General features: G+C 39.6%; 1 protein-coding gene across 3 annotated transcripts in view; it reads left to right on the forward strand.

Annotated features, from left to right (window-relative positions):
- Nucleotides 1–9,337, forward strand: part of LOC123620208 (myosin-8) — a 29,971-nt gene extending 20,634 nt beyond the window's left edge. For all 3 annotated transcript variants that reach the window (XM_045525249.1, XM_045525250.1, XM_045525251.1), the window contains 13 exons: nucleotides 303–429; nucleotides 1,029–1,147; nucleotides 1,278–1,474; nucleotides 2,941–3,124; nucleotides 3,208–3,373; nucleotides 3,471–3,595; nucleotides 4,544–4,852; nucleotides 5,540–5,743; nucleotides 6,737–6,862; nucleotides 6,953–7,123; nucleotides 7,308–7,412; nucleotides 8,016–8,111; nucleotides 9,068–9,337. In XM_045525249.1, the coding sequence (XP_045381205.1) occupies nucleotides 303–429; nucleotides 1,029–1,147; nucleotides 1,278–1,474; nucleotides 2,941–3,124; nucleotides 3,208–3,373; nucleotides 3,471–3,595; nucleotides 4,544–4,852; nucleotides 5,540–5,743; nucleotides 6,737–6,862; nucleotides 6,953–7,123; nucleotides 7,308–7,412; nucleotides 8,016–8,111; nucleotides 9,068–9,217 (2,079 nt within the window). In that variant the 3' untranslated portion in view covers nucleotides 9,218–9,337. The remainder of the gene's footprint in view (nucleotides 1–302; nucleotides 430–1,028; nucleotides 1,148–1,277; nucleotides 1,475–2,940; nucleotides 3,125–3,207; nucleotides 3,374–3,470; nucleotides 3,596–4,543; nucleotides 4,853–5,539; nucleotides 5,744–6,736; nucleotides 6,863–6,952; nucleotides 7,124–7,307; nucleotides 7,413–8,015; nucleotides 8,112–9,067) is intronic.
- Nucleotides 9,338–10,954: the final 1,617 nt, after the last annotated feature.

Below are 10,954 nucleotides of genomic sequence, written 5' to 3' on the forward strand. Positions count from 1 at the left end.
TTCCATTCTACTTAGTTTTTTAAAAATGTTGTTTATGATCCACTAGGATGATTTCAAAATCCACTTTAAGCAAGTGTCAGAGTCCTTGGGATAAATTAGTCTCCAACAGTGACCAGTTTAGGACATCATGCATACTCACTATGCTTAAGTTCTGGCATGGGCCACAGAGTTGATTTCATAACTTTTTACTCACAATTGACATAAATTTATTCACTCTAAAACTATTTTAAGAATCAAGTTTTTTTTACTTGATTCCTTTACTGTATTCAATGTGTAATCTTTCATTGGCACACGTCCCGTAGGGAAACCTTGAGAAGATGTGCCGCACTCTAGAAGATCAGGTGAGTGAACTCAAGACCAGGGAAGAAGAGCAGCAGCGGCTGATCAATGACCTCACGGCTCAGAGAGCGCGCCTGCAGACTGAAGCAGGTAAAGACAGCTCCTCTGGGTCCCCAAACCACGGACTAGATAAAAAAGGATTCCAGGAGTTCTAATAAGCAGCAATACTCCCATGTTAGAGAGGAACAAGCAATCAAAATTTGCTGAGAAGTTCAAAAAGAAAAAAAAGCAAGACTGAGCAGACAAGTTTACCTGTTACACTCCTATGGCAATTCTGCTTTTAAATCTGCAGTTCTAACCAGAAGCAGATAAAGTAACTCTTTATATTTACATACACACACGCACACAATCACATGCAGGTTGAGTATGCCTAATCTAAAAATCCAAAATCTGAAATGCTCCAAAATCTGAAGCACCAACATGAACCTAAAGGTAATGCTCACTAGAGAATTTCGGTCTTCAGATTAGGGATGCTGAACCAATAAGTGTAATGCAAATATTCCAAAATCTGAAAAAATCTGAAATCTGAAACACTCTGGTCCCAAGTACTTTGGATAAAGGATGTTCAATCTATGTATGTGTACACACACACACACACACACACACATATGCAGACATATATGTGTATGTAACAGCTTTAGGCTTATTTTTATGCCATTAAAAAATGCCTTTACTTCTTTTATTCTTAGGTGAATATTCCCGACAATTAGATGAGAGAGATGCTTTAGTCTCTCAGCTTTCAAGAAGCAAACAAGCATCTACTCAGCAGATTGAGGAGCTGAAACGTCAGCTAGAGGAAGAAACCAAAGTGAGTTTTGCCAAAGACTGTCTTGACTAATCAAATCTAAACATGCCCAGTTGAGTTCTACTTAAGGCGTATAAATTAAACATCGCTACTAAATACATGAATTTAAGTCACTGAACTTCTACTTCTGCAGGCCAAGAACGCTCTAGCCCACGCCCTGCAGTCCTCCCGCCACGACTGTGACCTGCTGCGGGAACAGTATGAGGAGGAGCAGGAAGCCAAGGCTGAGCTGCAGAGGGCAATGTCCAAGGCCAACAGTGAGGTTGCGCAGTGGAGGACCAAATACGAGACGGATGCCATCCAGCGCACGGAGGAGCTGGAGGAGGCCAAGTATGTTCTGCAAACTCTGGAGGAGGAAAAAGACATGGTCTCTTGGCTGCCCAACTTAGCAACTCCCAGAAACAGCTGTGATGATATTAATGATAATGATAACATAACAACAGCAAAAGCTAACATTTAATGAGTACATACTATGTGTCGAGTACTATATATACATCAACTCCTTTAGTTTTCATATTATGTTGTTATCATTATTCTTATCCCCATTTTGCAGATGAGAAAATCAAGGCTATGAGATGTTAACCAACTAGCCCAAGGGTATAAGCTTAATAAATTGTATAGTTGGGATTGGAACCAGACATTCTGATTCCAAAGCCCACCTTCTTAATCATTGAATAGACAGATATACATCTTAAAACTGATGTTGGAGGCCACCAAATCATACATAATGTCTAGTTTTGGTCTAAATAACGTAAAGCCTTAGTCTTTGTATAGACCAAAGGACACTTTCAAGTAGATCTTCTTGGGCATCAGAGCTAAAGGCTTTTCTCTACCTTAAGGATATGTACTTGGCACACAATTGTAAATGAAGCAAGAACATAGATAATTTACAAAAAAAAATCTTCCTTTGCTTAAACTGCATGAATTGTCCTGATTTATCCATTTTCTTTCTCTGGTGAGACTGTCCAAATATATATGATCAGGAGAAACTGGCTGTTCTCTGGGGAAAAAATACATAGTAATAAAATGAAATGGAAAGTCTGAGAAGGCAAATGAATATGCTCAGTATATTTTTGCCAATTACAATATCTGGTTAGCCCCAAATCTTTTTTGAAATGAGAAGCAGGTGGAGTGTGGTGGCTCACACCTATAATCTCAGTGCTTTGGGAGGCCAAGGCAGGAAGATTGCTTGAGGCCAGGAGTTCAAGATTACCCTGGGCAACATAGCAAGACCTCATCTCTACAAAATAAATAAATAAACAATTTAAAAAATTAGCTGAGCATGGTGAAACATGCCTGTAGGCCCAGCTACTTGGGAGGCTGAGCCAGGAGGATCACTTGAGCCTAGGAGTTCAAGGTTGCAGTAAGCTGTGATCACACCACTGCACTCCAGCCTGGGTGACAAAGTGAGACCCTGTCTCTAAAACAAAAAAGAAATGAGAAGGGATATATAAATCAATCAGTAAAGTTATCCTGGCTAGTCATTTTCCACAATGATACTTAATCAGAAGTCTTAAAAAATCCTGAATTACATATGTAGTAAGGCACATAAAATGGCAGCACCAACAGTGACCTCTAAGAATTCAAAAACATACCAAAGACTTGAATCCAACTGTTCACCACTTTGGAACTTTTCATACAGTTTATCAATCTAGAAAGAAGTTCTGGCTGCCAGAATTTTGAAAACCATATGTTACTTGCCAATATAGAAACAGGACTATGAAAAGGGACCAAGGAGATTATCGCTTTGCTCCTGGTCTTGGCCACTCTCCTTGACTGCCTGGCTAACTTTTCAGGAGGAAGCTAGCCCAGCGTCTGCAGGAAGCTGAGGAACATGTAGAAGCCGTGAACGCCAAATGTGCTTCCCTTGAAAAGACGAAGCAGCGGCTCCAGAATGAAGTTGAAGACCTCATGCTCGATGTGGAGAGATCTAATGCAGCCTGTGCAGCTCTGGATAAGAAGCAAAGGAACTTTGACAGGGTGGCCCAGCCTGCTTAAACTTTATCAATGTTGTATTGGTCTTCCTTTCTCCTTGCATCAGCTAATGACTTACTGCTTTTCAGGTCCTATCAGAATGGAGGCAGAAGTATGAGGAAACTCAGGCTGAGCTTGAAGCCTCCCAGAAGGAGTCTCGTTCTCTTAGCACTGAGCTCTTCAAGGTGAAGAATGCCTTTGAGGAATCCCTGGATCAACTTGAAACGCTAAAGAGAGAAAATAAGAACTTGCAGCGTGAGTCCTCATAACCTTACCTACCCCACATAGCCCGGAAGCACCTCTCCATGTTGTCATTTTTCTGACCACTCCTCCCTTCTCTGTTCACCCACAGAGGAGATTTCTGACCTCACTGAGCAGATTGCAGAGGGAGGAAAGCAAATTCATGAATTGGAGAAAGTAAAGAAGCAAGTGGAACAAGAGAAATGTGAAATTCAGGCTGCTTTAGAGGAAGCAGAGGTACATATTACCCTGTATTATGCTGTAGGGAAAAAAAATCAAAGACAAACATCGGATGAGTGAAAACACTCAAACTGTCAATGGTACTGTGAGACGAATACATTATCATGAAGCTGGGGACAATTTAAACCCGTAGGACCTTTATGAAAGGCAATTTGGCAATAGTTATCTAAAGCCTTAAAAATGTAAATACACTGACCCATTCATTCTATTTCTAAGAATTTATCCCAAGAAAATAATCTTAAATGAAGCCAAATCTTTAAGACAAAGATGTCCAATCTAAGAAGAAAAATAAAATTATTTTGAAATTATTAGAACAGCCATATGATAGAATTTTATATAGACATTAAATATGATTATTATGGGGAAATATTTACAGTAGGCAGTAATTTTTAAAGATATAAATTTGCATATACAATATAATTTTGATTACATAAAAATATATAGAAGGAGGATAAAAGACCATAAAAAATACACCACATTAAGATGGCTATCTCTGACTGGGGGCACAATGGGTAGTTTTTTCTCTGTCTTTATGTATTGCCCCACATTCTACAACAAACATGTATTATTTACCCAGAAAAAAATATCAACATATTTTAAAACTGATAGTTTCTAGACCAGGGATTAGTATATCACCCACGAACATTTTAATTTATTAAACAGATTGAGAGTTCATGTTTACTACACATATATTTAATCATATAATTTTGTTAGTAGTAATATGAATAATATTTGTAAACACAAAGCACCTTTATTACAGAGCTGCCCTATATAATCTGTGACTTAATAAACAAAAGAATGATCTACCTAACAAGTTCCTGGAACTACTGTATTACACTTTGTAAAATTAGACAAACTGATACTAATAAGAATTTGGCTCACAAGAGAATATACTCCAAATATTTAAGCTCTTTTCCATTATTAATTGTTCACTGTTTCGTTAAGGCATCCCTTGAACATGAAGAAGGGAAGATCCTGCGCATCCAGCTTGAGTTGAACCAAGTCAAGTCTGAAATCGACAGGAAAATTGCTGAAAAAGATGAGGAAATTGACCAGCTGAAGAGAAACCACATTCGAGTCGTGGAGTCGATGCAGAGCACGCTGGATGCTGAGATTAGAAGCAGAAATGATGCGCTGAGAGTCAAGAAGAAAATGGAAGGAGATCTGAATGAAATGGAAATCCAGCTGAACCATGCCAACCGCTTGGCTGCAGAGAGCTTAAGGAACTACAGGAACACCCAAGGGATCCTGAAGGTAAATGGGTCCACATTAGCCTCTCAGAGGAGTTAGGGAAGCTCCTATCTGTCTTTCATTCTCCAAAACACCTTGTTAAACCATTCTTTTTTTCATTTAACAAATTATGCAGCTGATACCACAGAGGTAGCTAAATTAAATACATATAGAACATATTTTTAAGGAAATTTTATGTAGAAAAACAAACAGAAGCCCAGAGATTAAGGTAAGATATGAGAGAAAGTACACAGACTTGGCCACCAGACAAGCCTAAGGTTGAGTCCTAGTTTTGTCACTTACTAGATGCCTGATTTTAGGCAAGTTATTTAACCTCTCAAAACTTTGTTTCTTCTTCTTCAAAATAAAAATGAAACTATCCACCTCACAGGGTTACTGTGAGGATCAAATGAAATAACAGACGTAAAGTGCTGGGTAGAGCATATGGACAATGCCTCATAAATGACAGACATCAGTGACTCACATGAAACAATAATCACTTCATGGCAGAAATAGAACAAGAAACTGTATCTCCTGATAATTCTCTCTCACCCTAAGCAAATGACATCACCATTCTCGGGTACCTTCAAATGTCAGGCATATCATCTCCTGTTTCTGGTACAAATACATTCTTCCAGTTAATCTCCTGGGACATTCACATTTTCTTCAGAACATCTAAGCCCTTTTTTTTTCTTTTTTCTAACTTAACAGGAAACCCAGCTCCACCTGGACGACGCTCTGCGGGGCCAGGAGGACCTGAAGGAGCAGCTGGCCATGGTTGAGCGCAGGGCCAACCTGCTGCAGGCCGAGATCGAGGAGCTGCGGGCCACTCTGGAGCAGACGGAGAGGAGCAGGAAGATCGCAGAGCAGGAGCTCCTGGATGCCAGTGAGCGCGTCCAGCTCCTGCACACCCAGGTGAGACCTCACACCAAATGCCAGTACTGGTGAGTGATGAATCAGATTTATAATATGAAACTACCCCATTTTTATAAATATGTGTGCATAAACACACATGACGTATATGCTTTAAAATATTCACTGCATTTATCTTGGCGTGATGGGATTATGGATGATGTCTTTGGGATTTGTTCCTATTTGCCTTTTTGGATTTTCTACCCCTAAAAGGCTACTACTTTTTTATTTAAACATAAAGTTTGTCTTTTTAGATTATTTTGGAAACCATGAGGTGGAATAAACTTGAGTAAAGATGCCTGCTGACTCCAAAATCTGAAAATGTTCCACGCAGTGATTCTCATCAGGGGCACTTGTGCATTTAGCATTGTGTTCACTGTCCGTGTACCTTGCAGGACACTTAGCATCCCTGACTTGCCCAGGCATTAAAGGCAGTAGCACCCCCTGGTCATTCTGACAACCAAAAATACCCACCACAAAACATTTTCAAATACCTGTTGAGGCAGTATTACTCCCCTTTGAGAACCACGCAGTTGAAATTTTAAGAATATGTTTTCATAAGATATTATAAATTCCGTATTCTCCAAGAGAACAAAGCATGAAAGTTCACAGAGAATAGATTCCTTCTAATTGAGAAACTGTCAGTGCCAGGTACTCACAAAAAAAAAAAAAAAAATCTATTCTTTTCTAACATCTCCAGCCTTTTAAGGATAGAATAACTAGTGATGTCTGGTTGAAATATAATTGAATGAGCAATTAATTAATGTCTATTACAGGCATTCTTAAACCTCAGAAGCCCTTATGCACAAATCAAACGGACACTGGGGAATGGGTTTCAGCCTTGCACATGATTAGTATTTTGCACTGAACAAATATTTAAAGTTTAGTGAAATGTTGCCAGCAGGTCCCTTACAAGAGCCAACAAGTAAGACATTTGTAAAATCCTAAGAGGGCAAACTGCAAATCTTATAAATTTCCACTAACTATTTTTAACAGAATACCAGCCTCATCAACACCAAGAAGAAATTGGAAAATGATGTTTCACAACTCCAGAGTGAAGTGGAAGAAGTAATCCAAGAATCACGCAATGCAGAAGAGAAGGCCAAGAAGGCCATCACTGATGTGAGCAAGATGAGCATTTGTCTCACTGACACGTGTGAGTTACCTGCTATCATCAGGATTCATTATTTTCTTGATTTATTTGCTAACTAGGCTGCCATGATGGCTGAGGAGCTGAAGAAGGAGCAGGACACCAGTGCCCACCTGGAGCGAATGAAGAAGAACATGGAGCAGACGGTGAAGGACCTGCAGCACCGTCTGGACGAGGCTGAGCAGCTGGCGCTGAAGGGCGGGAAGAAGCAGATCCAGAAGCTGGAGGCCAGAGTGGGTGTCCCGAACTCTGAATCTGGGAAGGGAAAAACGGCACTCCTTCTTCCCTTCTCTCTTCCTATATATGGACTCCTATTCTCACCCTGAGGCTGGGGACACCCACCCCACACCTTCAGTAGGTCCTAGGCTAATTAATATCCCCCAAGATTGACTGCATAAATATTTTTCTTGGTTGCAGGTACGTGAACTTGAAGGAGAGGTTGAAAATGAACAGAAACGTAATGCCGAGGCTGTTAAAGGTTTACGGAAACACGAGAGAAGAGTAAAGGAACTCACTTACCAGGTAAATGAAACACGAGAGAAGAGTAAAGGAACTCACTTACCAGGTAAAGGGAATAGCTTTCTAGAATATCCAGTCTTCCTCCCCAAAGGGAAAATGAAAACCTGATGACGATTTATGTGGCACTTGAAAACAGATACACATTAACTCGGTGCATATAAGGGGTAAAAGACACAGTTGCCTATCACAGACCTATACTCAGCCAGGAAGATTAGGGAGGCCTTTAGAAAATAGCATGAGAGGAAAGCGCACAGCTTTTAAAACCAGATAAACTAGGTATTAGTCCTAGTTTGGCCTCTCTTGCTTTTTGAACTGGAGTAAGTTACTTAACACTCTAAACCTCATTTTCTTCATCTGTAAAATAGGGATAACAGCATCTACTGTCCAAGGTAAGGAGGTAAGAATTAGAGATGTGTGTAATTCCCTAATAGCACCTGCACATTGTAAACATTTAACAAGAGTGCTACTGTTAATTCTATAAAGAAAGCCTTGGAGTTGATCAAGTTTACCCCAGATCAACCTGCTATCATACCAAGTATTTATTTTACCACCCACAGTAGGCTTGTTTTTCTGGGTTGAACTCAGATTGTTTTTCTAAACTTTCAGACTGAGGAAGATCGCAAGAATGTTCTCAGGCTGCAGGACTTGGTAGATAAATTACAGGCGAAGGTGAAATCGTACAAGAGACAAGCTGAGGAGGCTGTAAGTATCTTCAAGCCCTTGAGGAAAGAAGCAAACTTCTTTTGGAATAGAAAGTGTGTTAAAAGAATGTGATAAGAAGGAAGGAGACAAAGTAAAAATCTACCACTCATATTTTGAGACGGGTGATTTTATAAATATGAATTTATGCCCCAAATCCTAATTTCAGAATAAGACTGCAAGAGGAGGTAGTATTTTTATTATTAAGCAATTTGTAAGGATTAGCTAGAAAAAAGTTCCAAATAACCCGCCTTACGTTATAGCTGCAATGAATATACAGTAGAAACTCTAACACCATGATAAATATTCCTGTCCCTCTAGACATAAACAAAATCAAGTATTCTCAAAAGCCAAACATCGATCTTTTAGGACTGACTTATTCACTCACTATCAGTGTCATCAGCAGGGACTCCTCCCGGCGTTTGCTGTAGCTACTATGAGAACATGCTGGAAGATTCTCCACCTACACTTTTCCTGCTTTTTCTTCCATTCTTCCAAACATATGTAATAGGTAGGAAGCAGTAAAGAAGAAAGGGAAAGGCATAAATGGTAATAAGCACAACCAACAGAGGAAGACTTTCTTCTAGCCCCACTCTTTCCCTCTCTCTATACACTGGAGTCAAAATATATGGCAGAAAAATACTTTAAGTGGGATTTCCCCAAAGGTATAATGTGACCTTACATTTACTTACTGAACTCTATAAGGGTGCATGGGTCTCTTTCTCCTTTCCACTCAGGGCATATATGAGGCTGTCCCCTCCACTTCAAAACTATTTCTCCTTTCATCCTTTAAAGTAAAATATGTAACTGAAATTACAAATCCTGTCTAGATTTGAAGTCAGATATGGCAAACAGACCATAAGAAGGAAATATTTGATTTGAAGAAATAATCCTACCTGGTGACAAGTGCAAATGAGAACCACAAAGTCTAATTTTCACAATTTTATCTCTATTCTTAGGAGGAACAATCCAATGCTCATCTATCTAAATTCCGCAAGCTCCAACATGAGCTGGAGGAGGCAGAGGAACGGGCTGACATTGCCGAATCCCAGGTCAACAAATTGCGAGTGAAGAGCAGGGAGGTTCACACAAGAATCAGTGCAGAGTAAGCACACATGCCTGATGCTGCCAAGTGGCTGAAGAAATGCACAAAATGTGCTATTTTTGGTCATTTGCTTTATGATGTTTACTTTTCTCTTAATGCAGAATAAATAAAAACTACAGTAAATTTATAAATTAAACCAGACTTTCATTTTTTATTTGCAAAATTATTTACTCTCACAGTTCTCACCTAGCTATTAATTTTTAATATTACATATTGCTTGCAAAGCATTCAATAGTTTGTACCTCCACCTTTCCCACCTGCCCCTCCACCCGCACACACACACAAATGTCTTTTGCTGGGCTTGCTTTTATCAAATCTCTCTAGATTGTTACAAATTACTAAGAAAAACACTCCGTGAGGCTGCCCGTTTAGATGGACCTATTCATTTACTCACTCCACAAATAGATACTCAGCATCTACTATGTGCCAGACTCTGTTCTAAGTCCTGTGGGTACAGCAGTAAACAAAACATAGTTCCTGCTCTCGGGGAGCTTATATTCCACAAGGAGAGACAGGCAATAAATAAACACGTAACTGTAATGTGTTAGATTATAAGCGGTACTAGGAAATAAAGTAGGTGGGAGGCAGTTACTATTTTATAGAGAGTAGTCAGAGAAGGCCTCTCTAGTAAAATGACATTTAAGCAGAAACCCAAAGGAAGCAAAAGAGTAAGCCAAGTGGGTATATGAGTGCAGAGCATTTCTGGGCAGAGAGAACAACAGAAAATGCAAAGGCTCCAAGGCAAGGGCAGGTGAGCATGTTGCAGGAACAGGGATGAGGCCAGTAGGGCTGGAGGAGAATGAGCAAGAATAGACACTTATGACATAAGAGAGGAACCAGAAGACCAGGCCATCTAGGGCCCCAGGGCCACTCTAAGGATGCTTGCCATTGCTCAGAGTCCAGTGGGAAAGCCTTGGAGGGTTTTGGGCAGAGAAGTGATATTACTCTGGCTGCTGTGTTGAGAACAGACTGAAGAGAGCACAGGTAGAAACTGAGAAACTAGTTAGGAGCCTATTGCAAGATAAAATATAAAAACTGACAAAGGCTTAGACCAGAAAAACAGCATTGGCAGATGATAAGTGGATGGATTCTAGATTCATTGAAGGTAGCACACATAGGATTTTCAAATAGACTGGATGAGAGACAGAGAGGGCGAGAAAGAATGAACTTATGAAAAGAGGGGTGAGGGATAAGACAAGAAAGGCTTGGCAGAGTATAACATGGTGAGTTTGTCCTCCAGAAAGAGGGGAAGCAGCAGAACAAAAAATGCAATCTAGATAAAGATTGTACTTTATGCATTCCTTCTTCCACCTTCTAGCATCTACTCTTCCCCAAACTCTCACCCCTATCAGCCTCCATCTTTTACAGGATCAATTGTGCAAGCTACAATCCCAAATACGTATAAAATAATTAAATTTCAAAACAAAAAAAGAAAAAAATTTTAAAATCCTCTCTCAAACAAAATTTTGGATCAAAGAGAAAATCAAAACTATACATCGCTTCTCAGCCTTTTGGCTAAGATCAAGTGTAAGACTATAATCCTAAGAACTTCCAGAAGTAAACATAAATCTTTGTGACTTTGGCTTAGGTACAGGTTTCTTAGATATAACACCAAAAGCATGAGCCATAAAAGAAAAAATTGATAAATTGGACTTGATCAAACTTTAAAGCTTCTGCTCTTTGAAAAACACGAATAAAAAGAATGAAAGGACAAGCCACAGACTGAGTGAGGGAAAGTATT

The sequence above is a fragment of the Lemur catta genome, chromosome 15 (assembly GCF_020740605.2).
Source record: "Lemur catta isolate mLemCat1 chromosome 15, mLemCat1.pri, whole genome shotgun sequence".
Taxonomy (NCBI): Eukaryota; Metazoa; Chordata; class Mammalia; order Primates; family Lemuridae; genus Lemur; species Lemur catta.